Source organism: Pipra filicauda, unplaced genomic scaffold (assembly GCF_003945595.2).
Source record: "Pipra filicauda isolate LSUMZ 115617 unplaced genomic scaffold, ASM394559v2 scaffold264_size1072897_pilon, whole genome shotgun sequence".
Classification (NCBI taxonomy): Eukaryota; Metazoa; Chordata; class Aves; order Passeriformes; family Pipridae; genus Pipra; species Pipra filicauda.
The window spans coordinates 580,867-600,810 of record NW_024104381.1 but is presented as its reverse complement, the minus strand read 5'-3'; the positions used below and the strand labels follow the sequence as shown (position 1 = coordinate 600,810).

Below are 19,944 nucleotides of genomic sequence, written 5' to 3'. Positions count from 1 at the left end.
CTCCGTGTGGGAGATCCAGGAGATGAGGTTCAGGATGGGACCACTTCCCAGGAAAGGGGATGCTTATTTTAACCACACCTGGCAGGAGCCACTCCCACAATGACACGGTGCAGGAGGGTCTGGCTGGGATGGATGGGGAGGATGAAGGTGTTTGCTGTTTCCCAGCTGGACATCGTGGAGACATTGGTTATAATGGGGATTTTTTTGCTCACATCATCCCCTTAAACCCTCTGCTGCTTCTTGTCCGTATTTCCTCCTTTGGGATGTGGGTGTGGCTGCTGTCACCTCCCTGCTGGCATGGCTGGAGTGACCAGGGCATGGCTGAGTGCTGGGAGCTCCCTGTTCCTGGTGGGCTGATGGGACACAGCCCCCAGGCTCACTGGGACCACATTTACCCACTCCAGGCTGTCCCTCGTGCTGTCCTTGGTCAGACCAGCCATTCCCTCTGCCCTGGCTCTGTCTCCTGGTGCTTTCACACTCAAACATTTCCTCTCCCACCTCTGCCAGGCCAAAGTGGTGTTTCTGTTACAAACCTCTGCAGAACAGACCGAGAAAGGGGATAAACCAAAGGGATGTGGCATCAGGGGACCAGGGATGGCCAGGATGCTGCCCCAAGCCAACCAAATCCGTGAGAGCAGGTTTGTCCCACTCCATCACCCCCTTTGCCTGCAAGAGCAGGGCCAGCTTTTGCTCCAGACGTGGAACAAACGGAGTGTGTGGTGCCCAGAGCCACGTCCGAGGCTGCGGCCGCTGGGGTTTGAAAAATGTGAAAGGACGCCTTTGAAGGTGGATTCGAAACTTGGACACGGGCAGAAATTCCTGCAGGGAGAAAATTCAACAAACACAGTCCCTTGGCTGTGAGAGCAGCGTCTGCAGTCACCAGAACTGCCGAAGGTTTCGGTGCCTCCCGAGCACCAGGAGCTGTGGGAACAGCTTCACACGGTGGAGAAGGTCTGGGATGTGACACCTTTCTGTGTCTGGCACTGCTGGGTGATTTCTGTGCAAACAACTGCCCCGTTTGGTGCCTCAGTCTCCCCCTCCCAGTGCCCAGCTGTTCGTTAGCAGGGAAAAACCCAACCAAACAAGGAACATGTCCCCGTGGATTTGGGGACTTATGACCAGTTTTTAAAGCAATTGGCATCAATCTCCAGCAGCAGATCCTTCAAACAGCATCTCCTTTCCCTATTGATTCTGGGCCCCCTCCAGCTGGCAAACACGTGTCTCCAGCTCGACTCTTTGTTTAAACACCATCAAATACCCCTGGGGGTTCTCTCCATCCCTTTTCCTGGCTTCCAGTCGAGCTACCTGCTGGTTTTTAGGATCCAAGTGCCCCAGCTCGCTGCAGGGGAGGGCTGTGCCCTTGGATCATCCCAACTGGCAGTTGTAGAGCAGCACCCACCAGAAATCCTCCAGTTTTGGGGTAAGGAGAAGGGTCCCATGTTGGGAATAAATATATTTAGGTGTTGTAGGGAGCCCAAGGCAAAATGGGGGAGTCCAGCCAGTGGGAATTTTGGGGGAGCTCTGATTTTTGGCTGTTAGCCACCCTGAACCAAGTGTGGAAGTGCAGGATCAGCCTGGATGGCTGCCAGCCCCTGGCAGGGCCGGGACTGGGATTTCAACGAGCCAGAGCAGCTCAGGTTTCCTGGCCCCTGCTGCAGATGGGCTTGGCTGGAGAGGGGATGGTTGGTGGGGGGAAAGGGGACCCCTGAGCCCCACATTCCAGGGGTGCTGGGATGGGGGTGCCTGTAGGAGGGTGATTCCCGTGGCTGTTGTGTTCCCCCTGGACTTCTCCCTCTGCCCAGGCTGTGTCTCAGAGCTGTGAATATGCAACAGGTCATGGTTTCCTCGGAACTCCTTGAAGCAGAAATGTTCCCCCTGAGCCCCTCTGACCGTGTCCCCCCAGTGCCCAGTGATTTTCCAGCCAGGACCTGGCTGACTCTCCCTGCAAATCCCAGTGTCCCTGTGCCCATGAACCCTCATTGGTGGCATCACTGTGACTCCCCCCTTCCCTTTATTAAGTGCCATCAGGATTTAAATTAAAACTTATCACCAGCTGGGAGCAAATGAACCCCTGCATCACGTTTTACAGGATCCATCTGCCAGGGAGGAGAGGGGACCCCGGGGGGCTGGTTCCCTTCAGCAGGGCTTGGGGGGCAGCTGGAAGTCACCCTGGGGGTGCCACGGGCGGGACACGGGGGCCGGTGCTCAGCTGGAACACGCCATCCCAAACACACGCTCCTGGAAACCGCGGCAAGGGAAGGGCTTATTTTAAATTATTAATTGGCTTTGTTTTTAAACACGGGCTGGGAGCAGCCTCCGCAGCAGAAGGAATTGTTCCCGAGCGCCAGCCCTCCGGCGGGCCGGCCGTGTGCGCGCCGAGCCCGCCGCGCTTGGCTGCCAGAGAAAGACGTGATTGTTGTCATCGAGCCTCCGTCCCAGCCCTCCCAGCCCTCCCAGCCCTCCGCCCCCCGCGCTCCCACCGCCCTCGGCTCCCAGGAACAAAACCCCCGCGCTCGGCCCGGGCTCGCTCGTGGCGGAGCAGAGAGGAGGAGGAGGAGGAGGAGGAGGAGGAGGGAGACAGCCAGAGAGAGACTTGTCTTGGGGATTAATAAGAGGCAGGAGGAGGGAGAGGTGCACACAGGTAAGCTCTGGGCAGGTGTTTTCCCCCAGGCTCTTCTCACCTTGCCTGAGCCTCCGACCCAGGACTCTGCGCTGGTCCACGATGCTCCTGCCCTCTCCAGCCTCCCTTACATCCACAGCAGCATCTGTTCTTCCCTTTTTCTCCTCTCCTCTTGTTGGTTTTTCTGTTCTGCACCAGTTGGAGTCTTTGTTCTCTCCCTTTGCTCTGGTTGTAGGAGTTTTTCTCGGTGTGGGGCAGTTTGGGGTGGAGGGGGGGGACTGGGGGCTGCAGAGTCCCACGGAGGTCCCCGTGTGACAGAGTTGCAGTTACTGCCAGGAGGCTTTTGAGAGAGGGGGTGAGGACCCCTTTGTGCGTCCCCCCCACCGACCTGAGCTCTCACACACTCACAACCCCCCGCACGTTTCCCTCTGGCTCTGCAGCCAAGCTGGGGGTACCAGGGGGGCTGCACGGCCCGAGCCGTGCCCAGAACTGTCCCCTGCCTTGGGAAGCAGGAGGGAAAACATGCAAGGATTGGGGGGGGGGAGGCTGAGAGGAGAACGGACACCTCGGGAGCCAGGAGTGCTTCCAGGAGCCTCCGAGAGCATCGGGTCACCTTGTCCTTCCTTGTGCACGATCTGAGGACACGGCCGGGGCTCGGGGGGCTGCGGGGTCCTGCTCCCGTGGGAGGGGTCTGTGCCGGGGTGGGGAGAACGGGGGGGCCAGCATTGCTCTGCTCCGAGAGCGAGGTGGGAGCGAGCAGCCCGACAGCGCCAGGGCCACTTCCAACAAGCTGGTTTTCTGCCTAAAATGTAGGTGGTAAAGCCCTTCTTTCCTGCCTGGATCACACACAGCATTCCCAGGGCACGTAATCCCACTTTTCCTCGTGGAGATGGGAGCCAGCTCAGCTCCAGGCAGGCGGAGAGGGGCAGCCCCCTCCCTGCACCCCCCCCCCCCCCCGGGGGTCCCGTTTGGAGCCGACTCTTTGTCTCCGCTCCGGCAGGAGCCGATGGGAGGAAGCAACAGGGCAGTGATGTTCGCTGAAATCCTGGGAAAAGGGTTTTATTGCTTGGAAGAGATTCATCCCAAACCTGTCCTTCCCCGCCTGTTTGAGAAGTTTAGAAAAAGCATCTACAAGGCAAAACATGGAAATTCATCCCCTTGGCACTGAAGGCGAAGCATGAGGGCTTGGAAACCTTCCTGGGATCCTGCGATCCCGGCCCTGCCTTATGTGGTGCTCAGCCGACGGCATCCCGGAGCCGCCTCCCGGGACAGCGCGGAGCAGGAATGTTGGGTGTCCCTGCGCCCCGGGAAAGGAGGGGCGAGAGGTTGAGCGTTTCCACCTGGGAAGAGATAAAAGCGCAGCCGTGGGAGGTTTTCTCTGCCCTGGAAGAGGCTGGAGGGGAGGGATGAGGTGTCAGAGCAGTTTCCCACCCTGAGGGGAAGCGGAGCGGGGTGAGGTGGCCGTCGGGGGGGAGCGGGGCGTGTGTGGGGTCCGCGCTGCCGGCGCTTTGGCAGCATCTTCTCCCCTGGTTTGCTTTTGTCTGTGTCCAGCCGGTTCCACCGTGTGTGGCAGAGGGATGTGCGAGCAGGCTGAGCCGGGAGCAGCGCTGGGAAGGGTCGGGACATGCAGGGAGGGAGGAGGAAAGGGAGGAATTGCTGACACGGAGAAGGCAGCGGGAAAGGTGTTCCCTGCCAGGGCTGCCTTCCCACGGACCCTGCGGTGGGAGGAGGTGGCTGGAGGGAGCAGAGAACGGGATGAGCCTTTCGCAACGGGTCTGGTGACTGTGGTACAGCGAGGAAACGCTCCTGGCACGCAGGAGCCCCTCATTGTTGTCCCCATGTCCTGCGGTCCTTGGCTGAGCCCAAAACTGCTGCAGAGCCCAGGAGCGTGTCCGAGCTGCTCCCTGGCAGGGTCTCCTGGGACGCCCGTCCCTGCAGGACACACACCCTCCCTGCAGAAGGAATGCAGCAGGACCGAGCCGCCGCCGCTGCCCCGGCCGTGTGCCGGCTCCAGAGAGGCTGCTGTGGCTCCGCTGCTCCCTGGGAAAGGGCTGGGAAAGGGCGAGAACAGCGGGATGTTGCATCAGGGCTGTGCTTCCCCGGGGACCCTGGGGACGCCTGGGTGACAGCCTGGCTGCCCTCCCCTCGGAGGACGGCCTTTTCCATGATTCCCAGCGCTCCAGAGCCGCTGGATAAAGGGCTCCCCGGTCGGTTCAGCTGATCAGACCCAGACTCTTGCAGCGACACGAATGGGCTGTGGCTGTTGGACACGAGGGAAGCCAAGGAGGGAGGTTTTTCTGGATCCTTTTGGTTATTTTTAGCTTGCCCTCCTTGTTCTGCTCCGATGTGCAAGTTCCCAAGCTGGGTGGGGGCGTTTCTCCCAGCAGGGATGATGGAAATTCCCAGTGGGGAAGGTGTGAAGGGAGCTAACAATGGACTGGAAAGGGCCCTTGTTCCAGCCATCCAGGCTCTCCCAAAGTTAAAGCTCCCTTTACCCCTCCCAGCCCCTCCACAGGAGGGGGTCCTGGACAGTTGCTGCTCCCTGCACGTCTCCCTGCTGTCAGAGCAGGGCAGGAGGCACCCAAAGGAGAGCACTGGAATTTCTGCCCGTGACAAATCCCTCCCTGTGCCCTTTCCACAGCTCCCTCTTGCCCCGGGGTGGTGGTTTCTGCCTGCCCTTGGCACTGGGCCCGGGGCTGGCAGCGAGCGCTGCTGGGAGCTGCGGGTTACTGGGAGGCAGTGAAGATAAACTATGTGGAAAGCAAACACCAGTGGCATTTGGGGCTGGAATTTCCAGCTGTTGCGCCGATTTTTTTGTCAATTGTAATGGGATGAGTGAGGGAGCAGCTGCCTCTTTCTGGGAAAAGCCCCGGGCTGGGATCTGTTGGGTGCCTTGGTCTCGCACTCAGGCCAAGCTGGTCAGCACAGCCTGTGGCTCAGGAGGTGTCAGAACTGGTTTTGTCCGTGAATTGTGCCTTTTCTCCACGCCAGGCAGTTGGTTTCCTGAACACATTCATTGCTTCATGACTTAACTTTATTCCAGTTGTGTGGATTCCTGGTGGACAGGCGGGATCTGAGCTGTCCCGGCCGTCGGGAGCGATGACAAAGGTCAAGTGGAGGCATTTGCAGAGCAGGGGCTGTGCTGGGGCTCTGGCCCTGCCGTTGGCAGCTCCTGCACAATCAGGGTGTGGGATTTGGAAGTTTGGCTTCTTGCTTTCACGCCAGTAAATTCAACTGGATGGAGAACAGACTTCCAACTGTGCCGGGAGAGCTGGCTTTGAACCCTCCAGCGTGGTGGAGGCAATTGTAAGGCCTGTGGTGGCCCCAGGCCTGTTGCATCCCCGTTATTCTGAAGGCAGGGCTCTCAGCTGGATTCCTGCAGATTGCTTGGGAGTGGGTCCTGCTTTCCCCGGGGAAGAGCTGTGGCTTTGCAGGGAGGGGCTGGTGGGGACCAGCAGAGAAGGGTGGTGGCAGTGCTGGCCCTGCCCAGTGCCACAGGCAGACGGGCTGTGACAGTCCCCACGGGGATGTGGCAGCAGATAAAAGGGGCTGCATCTGCCTCCTGACACTTCCCTTCTGTGCTGGCAAATGCCACAGGATGTGTTGCTCTCCAGCCTGGATTTCTGGCTCGGTGACTGTTCCTGCTCTGTGCTGAGTCCCTAAACATCTGCAGTGCTAAATCCTGCTGTGGAGGGGGATGGTGCAGGCTCAGCCAGCTCCTGACACCAGCAGGGTCACAGCTCTGCCCTGGGCCATGGCTGGGTGGCCCAGGCTGAGCATCACTCCCGGGTGGAGGGAGCCCAGCACCCGGATCACAGCGTGTCCCAGCTGGGATATCCTGTCCCAGCTGGAATGTCATGTCCCATCTGCCTCCTCACCTCTGGGTGAGGTGAGGGCCAAACCCAGAGCTCAGCCCCCGCTGCTCCCCTGGGCCTTGGGGGTGTCAGAATCCAGGTCTGAGTTTTGGAGCAGAGGCAAAATCCTATGGAATGGTCAGGGACAAGTTGGGCAGAGGGTGCAGGGTCGGCTGTGGCTGGGGAAGGAGCGGGATGTGAAGGAATGGGGAGGGGACATCCCCACATCCCTGTCATGAGCTGGCCCGTTCTCTGCAGCCGGACGCCGAATCTGGACTCTTGGAGACAGAAGCACGTCCACCCCCAGCAGGGACCTCCTGCAGCAGGGCTGGGCTGAGGGTCTGGCAGCATTTGGCTCCACGGTTCTCCCCTTGATCCTCCCTCCCCCCAGCGAGATGCCAGAGCCCTGATTGGAACCAGCCGGCCTGGGAGGAGTGTGGGGTTAAACAGAGCCAGATGGGAGCTGAGCAGGCAGAGAGGAGAGGAACAGGCTGGGCCTGGGGGGGGGAGTGAGAACAGGAGCTTTTCTTGGAGAAAGTCAATTACTTGGAGCCCCAGGAATGCGTGGGATCGCTTCAAAGGGAGCCGGGCTGGCAAAGGCAGCCCTGGGAGCAGTGGCACATCCCTGGGTAGGATGTGGACTCCACGTGGGAAGCTGCAGGCAAAGGGGGTTGGTGTGGCCTGACCCTACCCCTGGTCCCTGTGGCCACGATGGCAGTGAATCCCACTCTGCTGTGTTGCATGGGAAAGCTGGAAGAGCCTGATTTTGCTCCAAAATCGGCATCACCAGCTCCAGCATCACCAAAGGCTTCTCCCATCCCAGCAGCACTTGCTCCCACAGCAGACACCCCGTTTCCTCATCTTCCTTTGGCTCTCATCATCTTCCTCCCTCCCATCTCACCCCATTCTCTCTCCCACCCTTCCATCTGCCTGGCCCTGCATCCAGCTTGGCTCTGATCCCGCTGGGGTGACAAGTCCTGCCGGGAAGAGCCTGGCGAGCACCCCGAGGAATGTGCCCAGGAAACCCACCCCCAGCCTGCCCTGCTCCAGCTGGCCCTGGCAAGTCGGAGCATCCAGAGCACCTTCTGCACGGGGCTGTCTGGGGAGCTCATCTGCAACCAGCTGGATCCCTCCACCCTCCGAGGCATCAGCTGGAGAGCTCCCAGCCAGTCTGGCAGGGATGATCACTGCTGTTCCAGGCAGCAGCAGGGAGAGCAGAGAGGGGACAGGCAGCTCTGTGGGCTTGATAACGACCCAGAGAAGAGGGAGGGGTGACAAGGTGTTGGGCTGGCGTCCAGGAGAAACTCTGGCTCAGGGCACACAGAGACCTCGCCTGGTCCCTCCCTATCTCCCACTTCTCCAGCGTTTCTCCCCAAATAACCATCCCTGCAGCAGGACTGGAGGTGATGGATGGGTTATTTGGGCAGCACAGGGAGCTGAAGAGCCAAACACCTTTGGTGCTGCCCATGTGTAAACTTGCAAATGCCCTTTTTATCACTCAGCCTTGAGAAAGGGCTGAGCTGCCTCCCAGCCTGGTCCCTCAGCACAGGGCCATCCATCTCTGCTGCCCTGCTAACTGCTGCTGGCCTCCCGACACCAATCCACAGCCAATTTCCTACTGAATCATTGATTTGCTGGCTTAAGTGCAAAATTGAGCTTAATCCATCACGGCCTCCGAAGGGCCAAGCCATCCTTCGGGGAGGGGGGATGGTGCTGCCCTCCCGGGGGGGCCCAGGCTCTGTGGGGTGGTGTCCAGGGTGGCATGTGAAAAAAACCCAACAAATCAAATGATAAAATCCAGCACCCCCCACGGCATGAGGCTGAGCCAGAGAGAGGGACTGCAGTGACTCGTGCTCTGGAGGGGGGTTGGATTTGGAGATGACTTCCAAAGGGAAGGAGGGAAAACAGCAGAGGAATTGGGGGTAAATTCCTGCCTGTCAGTGGTGGGGAGATGATGCAGCACCTAAATTGGGCCGTTTTTACACTGCTTAACCCACCTCTTGTTGCCTCCCTCAGGGAAACACCTGGACCATGAAGGTGGCCCTCAGGTTGCTTCTCCCACTCGTTCTCGTGCTGGTCTGGGGGGTGAGCGGGCAGCGGAGGAAACCCCCCCGCAAACCCACCCGCCCGCCCCCGCCCTTCGTGGAGCCCGTGGAGCCCACAGAGCTGCCCCCACCCCTGCCCCCGGGCCCCCCCTCCGTCTTCCCAGACTGCCCCCGGGAATGCTACTGCCCCCCGGACTTCCCGTCCGCCCTGTACTGCGACAGCCGCAACCTGCGCAAGGTGCCCGTCATCCCGCCCCGCATCCACTACCTCTACCTGCAGAACAACTTCATCGACGACCTGCCCGAGGAGTCCTTCAGGAACGCCACCGGCCTCAAATGGGTCAACCTCGACAACAACCGCATCCGGAAGGTGGACAGGCGGGTGCTGGAGAAGCTGGAAAACCTCATCTTCCTCTACATGGAGAAGAACCAGCTCAAGGAGGTGCCCGCCTTCCTGCCGCCCAACCTGGAGCAGCTGCGGCTGAGCAGGAACCAGATCTCCAAGATCCCCGCCGGGGTCTTCAACAAGCTGGAGAACCTGGTGCTCTTGGATCTGCACCACAACAAGCTGAGCGATGGGGTCTTCAACAAAAACACCTTCAAGGGACTCAAGAACCTCATGCAACTCAACCTGGCCCACAACATCCTGAGGAAGATGCCCCCCGGGGTGCCCAGTGCCATCCACCAGCTCTTCCTGGACAGGAACAACATCGAGGACATCCCCAGTGACTACTTCAAGGAGTTCCCCAACCTGGCGTTCATCCGGCTCAACTACAACCAGATCTCTGACAAGGGGCTCCCCAAGGACTCCTTCAACCTCACCAACCTGCTGGTGCTGCACCTGGCCCACAACAAGCTCACCAACGTCCCCTTCATCAGCCCCAAGCTGGAGCACCTCTACCTGAACAACAACTCCATCGAGAGTGAGTTCCACCGGCTGTGCTGAGGTCTGGGGGGGAGGAGGGGCTCGAGGATGGGAAGTGTTTTGTTGGAGAGCTCGTTCTCACCTCGTGGGACGTGAACCCTGCAAAGGGGGCTGTAGTGCTGAGACGAGCTGGGAGCTCCAAGGTGAACAGGGAGTGATGGGGATGGCTCTGCATGCGGGGAAGGAGGAGCAGAGCTCAATTCCCCCTGGTGCTGCACAGGGCATTTTTTTGTTGGTTGTCACAGGCAGCTCTTCTTTGGGGCCACCTGGCCATCGAAACAGCTCCTTCCCCAGCAGGGCACAGAAATGGGGGGATTTTAAAAGGAGAGTCTGTGCACATATTTTAGGAACAGATGCCAAACACACAGTCAAGATGGTTAGAAATAGCCCAGCTCAGCTCCCGAGCTGAGCCTGCAGGGAGGGAACAGGGAGAACAAGGCTGAGCTGGAGCTGCCTTGGCAGAGCAGCCGGGGCCTTTCACACCCTTCCAGGCACAGCTCTGCAATTCCATGGGAGAGGTGCCGGCCTGGAAATGTGTAAACAGAGCGAGCACAGATGAGCAGACAGAAATTCAGCACTCCCATTCAGCCTTCCAGTGCCTCCAGGGGCTCAGTGGGAGCTGGAGAGGGACTTTGGACAAGGGATGGAGGGACAGGACAAGGGGGAATGGCTTCCCACTGCCAGAGGGAGGGTTACTTGGCATATTGAGGAGAAATTGTTCCCTGTGAGGGTGGGGAGGCCCTGGCACAGTTTGCCCAGAGAAGCTGTGGCTGCTCCATCCCTGGAATTGTCCAAGACCAGGTTGGACGGGGCTCGGAGCAACGTGGTCTGGTGGGAAGGTGTCCCTGCCCATGGCAGGGGGTGGCACTGGGTGAACTTTAAGGTCCCTTCCAACCCAAACTATTCCATGATTCTGTGATTCCTGGTCTCTCCAGATATTTCTGCTATCAGAGGGGCTGTTTGGAAGCAAGGGCAGGATGCTGTGAAAAGTGTCTGGTTCAAATGCTGGTTAATCTGCATTTTACTCAAACACCACCAAAGTGGAGCTGGGGGGACCTTGGTGGTGACTCCTGCTGGCTTCACCCACACCAGCACCCAGGTTCTGCTACCACTTTCCATGGAGAGATGCCCTGTGCACACCATGTCCCAGCTCTTCCTTGCCTATTTTGCCCAGTCTTTGTAAGGTTTCAGTCCCTGGAGCCGGGTAACGACATAAGAATCCCTGGGTTTATTTTCCCTACTGCAGAGCCTGGGGTGGGGAGGGACACGTGGAACTCCAGAAGCGAGCAATGAGCTGGGCACTGACGTTATCTCCAGCAGAGCGGGGCTGGAGCAGCTTTCCTTGATGTTTCTGTGGAGGCTCAGGGCTGGCTGGGCAGGTTTCATGTGCCAAACGATCCCTTTTCTCCCTGCAATGACACCGCATCCCTCGCCGCGCCTCGCGCGAACGCGACCTACTTCGGCTCTGATCAAAGGCAAGATCTTCCTGTGCCGGCTTTGGGAAGAGGCTGGGGATTGTCCCCCTTGGCAGCAAAGCAAAACCCCCAAATGGGGTTCAACGCACAGGCAGGGAGGGGGGCTCCAGCATCCTCTGTGCCTCCCTTCCCTCTAACCTGCCTCCCGCCCTCCCTCTCTCCCCGCAGAGATCAACGGGACGCAGATCTGCCCCACCTCGCTCGTGTCCATCCAGGACTTCTCCCCCTCCGACCTGGATGGTGTGCCCCGGCTCCGGTACCTGCGGCTGGACGGGAACCTCCTGAAGCCCCCCATCCCCTTGGACCTGATGATGTGTTTCCGCCTCCTGCAGTCCGTGGTGTTCTAGCCCTGCCCCTCCTCCCCCAGGACTCGGCTTTGCACAGAGACTTCACCCCCGCCGGTGTTTGACACGTGGGACCCCCTTTGCCTCCCTCTCCCCCTGCTCTCCCCCTGCCTCCCTTCCTTTCCTTCCCCCCTTTCCTCCCCTGCAGTGGCCGTGGACACACGTGGCACGTGCACCCTTGGGGACCACTGTCTGCAGGACGGCACCGTGTCCCCGCAGCCACCCCGGGTCACAGCATCAGCCCAGGGTGGCTGCCACGCTCACCCCAGCTCCCTGCCTGGGGGTCCTGCCTTCTCTGCCCTCCCCCAGGCCGACCCCGGAGCTGGCTCCGTCTCTCCCTTTCCACCTGGCAGAGTTTCACGAGGTTGGATTGGGCCCAAGCCAGGAGCATCTGCAGGTGGAGCTGCTGGACTCGGGTCACATCCCTGCTCTGGGTGGCTGCACCCCGAGAGCCCGTGGTGTCCCTGGGGAACAGTCCCCTGTGGCAGAGGTGGAGCAGGGATGGCCTGGGCTGGTGGTCGGAGGTGCAGGATCCCAGTCAGGTGGGACCCGTGGAGGTGGAGGGGGGCTGGATCTGTGGAACATCCCAGGGTGCCTGGCAAGGGACACGCTCCTCTCACCTGGACCCTTCTGGGGGCTTTTGGCTCCACACTGCTCTGGAGAACGAGGATCTAAATCCCTGGGGGAGGTGTGGATTTGCCAGGATGGAGCGGGGAGGGTTTGGGGCCCCTGCACTGGAGCTGGGCTCTGCTGTGCCCTGCGGGGTCACACCCTCCCCTCAGCCACCTCCACACCCCCTCCTCTGCACAACCAGCCCCTTCCCAGCTTCCATCCCTCCATGGACTGATGCTGCTCCCCCAGCAGTGCTGAGCCCCATCCCAGCACCCTACATCCTTCCCCCGATCCAGGGGGATTCAGGGCTCAGTGCCCTCCCCTCTGCAGGCAGCACCCAACACCCACAGGACCCCGATGCCAACACCCTGCCCCGGGCAGGGACCCCCCAGAGCAGTGCCAGCTGCTCTCCAGCAGTGCCAGCAGGACACTTGTCCTTGTTTTTAGGTCCCTGGGGCCAGATGCTGACACGGGTGTAAACCCAGGCTGGGCTGATCCGTGGGGGTCTTGGCTCTGCTCTCACAGCTCCCCTGCCCTGAATTCCACCTCCTGGAAGTTTCACTCTCAGTTGCTCTCTGGAACCAAGCACACAGGAGCGGTTTTGCCATTTTTATTAGGGAAAAAAAGGAAAGAAAAAGAAAAAGGAAGGATTACTCTTTGGAAAAGCTATTTCTGTCCCCGTTCTCCCTGTCCTCACATGTATCGCTTCCCTCTTTGATAGCTGTACCTGCATATATAGGGTGTCCGGGTTTAGGGGGATTATTCTCTTCTTTTCTTCCTGATTCTCAGGATTTGGATTTAAGGCCGAGCATTAGAGGGAAAAAAAAATCCAACTGCAATAAGCATTAAAGCAATAAACCAAAGAAACCTCCTTTGTGTTCAGCCACCAAAACCGACCCTTCCCTGAGACGGGCACGGACGGGCACCGTGTCCTGCTCCCTGGGAATGGGACAGGGATGCTCCCCACAGCCTGGGGACTCAACAGCCACCCTGAGATGCTCCCCCTTTCCACTAATTAAAACCCTGTGCTAATTGAGGCTTGTTTTCTCAGGATAAAAGCCTCTTCTCCAAATCTTCCTGCAGTTGGCTTTGTTGGGTTCGACAGGTTTCAGCCTCAAACCCGGAGCCCCTATGTATATATTTATATATAATGTGTATATAGACTGGTAGACTGTACAGATATATCTAGAGACATATGTACCTCTCGACTGATTTCAACTTAATGGTATTTTCACTCCTACTCTCCCCAGCAGTGAAAATAAAATGATTCACAAGGGACCCAGAGCCGCAGTTGGATCTGCCTGATCCATCCTCATCCTCTCTCATCCTCCATCCTCAGGTGTGGGAGCTGCTGCTTCATTCAGGACCAGATTTCCTCTGTTGGGGCCAATTCCCAACAGTTGGAGCCTGTGAGACCCTGGGGGGTCGGTGGGCTCTGGGGTTTGGGGTGTGCACTCCTTGAACCAACGATGGTTTAGGTTAGAATTTGGGAAGAAATTCCTCCCTGCGAGGGTGGGGAGGCCCTGGCACAGGGTGCCCAGAGAAGCTGTGGCTGCCCCATCCCTGGAAGTGTCCAAAGCCAGGCTGGATGGGGCTTGGAGCAACCTGGGCTAGTGGAAGGTGTCCCTGCCCATGGCAGGGGGTGGAATGAGATGATCCTTAAGATCCCTCCCAACCCAAACCAGTCTGTGGTTCAATTTGGACTCACAGGTGTCAAAGCAGCCTCCACATCTGCAGCGTGGTTCATGGACCATGTGCCTGCATTAATGAGCATCTCTGCTAATTACAAGAGCCTGGTCTTGGCTGCAGCTCCCAGGGCTGTGGCTGCTGGTGGGTGTCACTGTCCCTGCAAAGCACCGGGAGAAGGTGACGGCTGCCTGTCAGGGTGGGCGTGTGAACTCCTCCTGAGCTGCCCCGTGTCACCAGGGAAGCCCTACAAACATCCCCAGGGGGAGTTTTCCAGCCTCGGGGCGCGCACCAGGGAGGAGGCATCTCTCCCACCCCCAGCCACGAGCCGGGATCCATCGCCGGGCTCGGGCGCGTGTTTCCACACGAGCACGGTGGGTGTAGGCAGCGACTTCTCCTTCTGCCCATCGCCTGAGCTGCAGCAAACCTCCTCTCGCGGCTGCTCTCCCCACGTGGATCCCGAGCCGGGAGGGAGGATGGGCCGTGGGCGAGGGTGTGAGCGCGGGGGCTGTGCCGGGGGGCTGCTCACGGGAGCGCGCAGGGTGAGGGTGAGTGTGAGTGTGTGTGTGTGTGTGTGCAGAGCAGGCACAGGCAGCCACCTCCCCTTAAAATCGCTGTATTTTGTAACCAGGACGTGAATCACCCACCCCCAGGTGTGTTTTCGCTCCCTGGGTAAGTCAGCCCTGTCTCCTGTGGGAGCCGAGCTCCCAAAAACAGGGGGGCCCGTTTCTTTTCCCTGCAAACAGTCACTGCCACCGTGGGGGTGGACTGGGAAGGCTCCCCCCCCCCCCCCCCGTGTGTGTTGTGGGGTCACTGGGAAAGCTGGAACACCCTCATTAGTGGGGGTTGCGAGGGGCACCCCAGGGTCTTCTCAGTGCGGTGGGTGCTGGGAGGGGCTGGATTTGGTGAGAGGCACTTTGGAGTGGGGGGAGTTTTGCTCAACTCAAGCCCCCTCGCAGCTGGTGACCCCCCCAGCCCGTTTGTGGGCCCCCCGCGATGGGAGGGTTTGCACGGCCCCGTCGGGGGATGCCGCGCACACGGAGACCCTTCGGGTCGTGCCGTCCTTGCAGGGCTTTGCCGCGGCTGCTCGGGGGCCTCTGGGGACAAGGAAAGAACGGGGACAAGGGCAGGACTGCAGCTGCTTCTCCAGGGCAGCAAAGCAGCTGCCCCGGGGACCCCCCTGTGCCCCGAGGGACCCCGAGGGCCAGCGCAGGCTTTGGCTCTGCCGCAGTTCTCCCCCCCTCAGCTGCCACATCGCCTCCATCACGGTGGCCACCGAGCCATCTAATGAGGGGCTTAGCGCGGATTAGAGGCCGCTCCGTGCTGAGCGGGGCCGGGGGTATCGCCACGGGCTGGGGGGCTGCGGGGGCGCGGACGAAGCTCGTTCCCGCCGGCGGGGAGGGGAGGGGGGGCTGCGGGGGTGTCCCCGCCCGCCCAGCGGGCACCGGCAGATGGGTGAGCGGCGGTGGGTGGGTGGGTGCGTGGGCCGGGAGCTGCCTGCGGGAGACGGGAACATTTTCGCGGCGGTGGGTGGGTGGGTGGTGGCCGCGCGTGCACGAGGCTGCCCCGCGCTGCGAGGAGGTGCCGCGCACGCCCTGCCCGCCCCCGGGGTGTCCCTGGCAAAGACAGCCCCCCCCCCCCCCCGAGCTGAGCCCTAGGTGGGTGTAGGAGTCCCCCCGCCCCAGGGCACGTGGGTGCACACGGGGGGATGGGGGATGTCTCCCATCCTACCCCGGGGAGGGGAGCAGCACTGACACCCCCCCCCCCCCCCGCATCCCCTTCCCCAAACTGCCCCCAAACCACCAGAGCGCAAAGGGTGGGGGGTGCTGAGCCCCTCGGGAGGTGAGTCGGGGTGGATGAGCTGAGTGTCCCCAGCTGTCTGGCTGCTGGGATGGGGCTGTGCCACACCTTCCCCAGGGCTGGGATGCTCACTGGGCCCCCCCCAGCTGAAACCCGGATCAGCAAGGGGGGTCGTGCCCGGTGCTTGGCCCTTCCTGCATCCCTGGGGATGGACACGGCTGGAAATCGCTCTCTGCTGGCAGGGCCTGGGCCTGTCGAGGCAGGGATGGCGCCGGCTCTGTCCCCTCTGCCCAGGGCTGTGTGTCCCATTGCTCACGGGGACGCCGGGGCAGGGAGCACATTCCCCATCCCTCCCACCCCATCCCGTTCCCCCACAGCCCCAGACACCCGGCTGGGCTATTGGAGGACAGCCACTATTGGGGCTGGCTCGCCCCTGGGGACAATATAAGTTCCCAGCAGGGGGGTTTCTGGCTTGATTGGCCGCATCCTGCCTCTCCCCTCGGCGGCGGCCATGCCAGACCCCTCCGTGCAGCCCCCCTCCTCCTCTCCATGCATTAAAAGCCCGGCAGCCCTTCCCCAGCCAGCGCACCAGCCCGTGGAGCCGAGCGGGGCTCTCGCACGCCGAGGAGGAGGGGACGGGGGTACGTCCATGCCGCCTTCCTTTGGCTCCCCCTGGGCTGGGGCGAGCTGGGGGGCCGGCAGGGTTGGGGGCTGGGGGGCTCAGTGCACTGGGAAGGGCTTGATCCGGGGGAAAACAGCAGGAACTGGGGAGCAGCACCCTCAGCTTGGGGTGCAAAAGCTCCGGGCTGGGTCGTTGCTTTTGCTTTTGGTTTTGGAGAGACACGTGGGAGGCTGGTGGGTGCCGGGACCCTCCTCCTGGCCTGCCGGGGGAGCTCCTGTGGACGTGCAGCCCGGTGAGAGGGAGATCCTTTGGGAATGGACTCTGGCGGGTTTGGATGTGGAGCTGCCAGGAATGTGGGGGTCTTGTGCAGGCAGCCCCTGGGCTCAGGGTCGAGTCCCAGGGACCCTGTGGCCTCTGGTCCCCCCCGGATGCTGGAGGCTCAGGAGCAGCACCCTGGGATTTAGTCCTGGGGGTGGGAGCAGCAGTTCCTGGGATCCTGGGGCCATTTTTGCTCAGCTGCTGGGTTTGTTGGGCCAGTGACCAGCTTCACCCATCACCTCGGGGCCAGAGCAGGACCCCGACCCCCTCCCAGGCTCTGTGGGGCTGGGAAAGCTGGGAAGCACGGGAAGCACGGGCAGCCCTGCACGGCCACGGGGCCTCCCCTGCACAGCCACCCAGCCGAGCGTGACATGGGCTGAACAGAAAAGGGACGTGGAGCGGCCCCGGGGCCGGGGGCTGTTCGTCCCCCACGGCTGCAGAGCAGGGCTGGCTCCAGCCACATCCCAGCTCTGCATCCCCCAGGATCACAGTCCCCAGGAGCAGTGACCCTGGCCGGGGGCAGGATGTGGAGCCTGGCCTGGCTGGGCATGGCCAGCCTGTGCCTGGGGGCAGCCTGGGCTATGCCAGTCAAGGAGAGGAGGAAGGCCGAGAAGCCAAAAGCTGACCTGGCCCTCTATGAAAACCTGGACCTGGACAACTATGACCTGACTCTGGACAGCTATGGGGAGATCCTCGACCTGAGCAACTACGAGGAGCTCTACGACTACGGGGACCTGGCTCCCAAGGTGAGGGGGTGCAGCTGTTCCCAGGGTGAATCCCAAGAAAGGGGTTTGGTCCAAGGGTTGGATGGGGCACAGCTGCAGAACCAGCCTCTTGCACAAGCCTGCAAACCCTGGCAGCTCTCCCACTGCTCTTGCTGGTGGCAGGAAAGGCTTTACCTGACCCCAGCCTCTGCCTGGTGGGAGCATCACTGCAGGAACCTGGACTCGAGGTTTCCTGCATCCCTCTGGAAGGAGGGGGGGGTGTTGGAGAGCTGGGAGAGCTCGTCAAGGAGGAGCTGTGTTTTCAGTAAAACCCATCCAGTGCCCTTGAGCAGCGCTGCCCACCCTGGAGAGGGGAAGGGCAGGATCTGCTCAGCCTCTCCCCCTCACCCCAGGCTGTGCTTGCAGATCGAGGTTGGCACCTTGGCTCCTCGCCCCAAGGACCCCGAAACTCTCCCAGACCTGGGTGCCACGGCTGAAACCCCGAAACTGCAGCCTCCAAGCACTGCTGGTCCCATCCACCCAGCGCCCATCCCCGTGCAGGGTGAGTGTGGAGCTCTGGGCTCGGTTCCTGTGGGATCCATCCACGTGTCCCAGGATTGGCAGGGCTGGGGCTCTGGAGAATAAGGAGCGAGTTCTCGTGCCACCAGCAGGCAGCAGCAGCTATTTGCTCTGCCAGGCCAGCGAGGAGACAGGGTGTTGGGGGTGAGTCTTCTCACACAGCAGGCAGGAGGGCTGCAGAGAGATTTCTGGGAAACAAGAGCTCCAGCAAAGCAGCAACATTTTAATGAGCGGAGGCATTGCGACAGTCGGACAGAGTAGCAATTAGATTAGTGACAATTAAAATCCTGTAGCGAGGGATAAATATCTTTATTCATTTTCTGTCACTCAGGACTGGGACAAATTAAGTGGGAGGCAAAGGGAAATTGTTGCCTTGCTGCTTTGAAGTCCTCCACTAATGGATGCAGAGTCTTGTGGGAGACTTGGACAGGAGCTGGGGGAGAGGAGAGGGAGCACGTGTGGGGGGGACATGGCTTTACCCCCCTGCCCCCGCTGCCCAGTGCACTGGGACCCTCAGGCAGCCGAGACAGATGTTTTGCTCGATGCAAAACTTTTTCTCTTGTTTTGTTTCATTCAGTGGCCAAACTCAGGGGGCTGGGAGAGCCCTGGGTGTGAGGCTGCTGCGTTTGGCAGCTTTACATCCTCCCTTCTCCCAGGAGAGGGATTTGGCCCTGACCAGCTCGTTTATCAGCAGCTCCTTTGGCTGGGAGTGTCTGGTCCTTCCCTGGGTGAGGTGCCCTGGGCTGGTCCTCCGGGGAAGGTTTTGGGGCCGTGACAGCTCTGGGTGATAAAAACTCGGTGCCCCCTCAGCATGGGCAGGGTGGGCGCGTCCCCCCACCTCCCTGCATGCTTCGGGGGGGCCATGCCAAGGGTGCCTGTGCCCCCCCAGGGCTGCCCAGCTGCCTGCTCTGCCTGTGCATCGGCACCTCCGTGTACTGCGACGACGCCGACCTGGAGCACATCCCGGCCCTGCCCCCGGAGACCACGTACCTGTACGCCCGCTTCAACCGCATCGGGGCCGTGCGCGCCGCGGACTTCACGGGGCTGGGTACGCCGGGGCCAGGGAGGGGCCGGGGAGGGGCCGGGGAGGGATCAGGCCCCGAGTGGGGCACGGGGAATAAAAGCTTCTGCCTCTGTCCCTCTTCATCTCCTCCCTCCGCTCCCCCCCAGAGAAGCTGAAGCGGATAGACCTGAGCAGCAATTCCATCTCCTGGGCGGACGTGGACGCCTTCCGCCGGCTGCCCAGCCTGCAGGAGCTCATCCTGCCCGAGAACAGGCTGACGGCCCTGCCCGAGCTGCCCCGCAGCATCGTCCGCCTCGACGCCCGGCTCAACAGGATCCCCAGCGCCGGCCTCCGGCCCGAGGCGTTCCGGGTGCGTGGGGGGGTGAATCCCGGCGGGTCTGAGCCCAAACCTGCCATGCCGAGGGGTGAAGGGATGGTCCAGCAGGGCTGGGAGCAGGGCTGGGAGCGGGGAGGTTTATCTCCCCCTTCTTCCCACAGGACCTGAAGCAGCTGCAGTTTCTCCACCTGTCCGATAACCAGCTGGATTTTATCCCGGCGCCCCTTCCCGAGAGCCTGCGCTCCCTGCACCTCCAGGTGAGGTGGGCCCGGACCCGGGTTTGTCTGCACCTGAGTCTGGCAGAGCCCACCTTTCCCTCCTCCTCCTCCCCCTTATCCCATTGATTTGTCCCTTTCCCCGCGCAGAACAACAACATCCGGACGATGCACGAGGACACGTTCTGTGACAGCCAGGACCACAGCCAGGTCCGCAGGGCGCTGGAGGACATTCGCCTGGACGGCAACCCCATCAACCTCAGCCTCTTCCCCGACGCCTACTTCTGCCTGCCCCGCCTGCCCACGGGCCGCTTCTCCTGAGCCCCAGTGCTGGGAAACCCGGGGGAACATCCCCAGAGCACCCCAGAGCCCTCAGCCCCTGCTGCCCGTGGAAAACGTGAGGTTAAGGCTGCTGTGTTTCACCCCAGGGTGAGCTCAGGCCCGGGGCAGAGCAGGGATAATAAAGTAATAATGAAATGAGGACTTTTAAATGCGTTCAATGTCTCGTTCTCGACAGTGAGAGCAGCGGGAAGCCCTTGCCCAGCCCCAGCCCAGCAGCTGCTTTGGGAACAGTGCTGGTTTGCAAAGATGGGACTTCCCTGTGTCCCATTTCTTCAATTCCCTCCCAGGGCCTTGGGAAGACCCCTCTGTGTCAGCTTTTGGAGGTTCCTGGATAGGGGTTGGCAGCTGTATTGCTCCAGGGAGATGTTTTGGCCACATCAGGTTTGACCTGTCCCCAGCTCCATAGGTGCAATTCCAGAGGGGTGTTGGCCCATCCAGGTGTGAGCTGTGGCCACAGCTGGAC

The 19,944-nt window shown here is 61.0% G+C and overlaps 2 protein-coding genes across 2 annotated transcripts; both read left to right on the top strand.

Annotated features, from left to right (window-relative positions):
* The first annotated feature begins 2,413 nt into the window (after positions 1–2,413).
* On the top strand, positions 2,414–13,159 carry LOC114001677 (proline and arginine rich end leucine rich repeat protein). Its single transcript, XM_027747021.2, has 3 exons — positions 2,414–2,641; positions 8,491–9,442; positions 11,088–13,159. Exons 2-3 carry the CDS (start codon positions 8,506–8,508, stop codon positions 11,264–11,266), a joined length of 1,116 nt encoding a protein of 371 aa, XP_027602822.1. The 5' UTR covers positions 2,414–2,641; positions 8,491–8,505; the 3' UTR covers positions 11,267–13,159.
* Positions 13,160–15,709: 2,550 nt separating this feature from the next.
* On the top strand, positions 15,710–19,630 carry OPTC (opticin). The gene is made up of 7 exons (XM_039382311.1): positions 15,710–16,002; positions 16,785–17,047; positions 17,432–17,567; positions 18,474–18,632; positions 18,755–18,957; positions 19,086–19,181; positions 19,290–19,630. The coding sequence occupies exons 1-7, from the start codon at positions 15,873–15,875 to the stop codon at positions 19,458–19,460; spliced, it is 1,158 nt and encodes a 385-aa protein (XP_039238245.1). The 5' UTR covers positions 15,710–15,872; the 3' UTR covers positions 19,461–19,630.
* Positions 19,631–19,944: the final 314 nt, after the last annotated feature.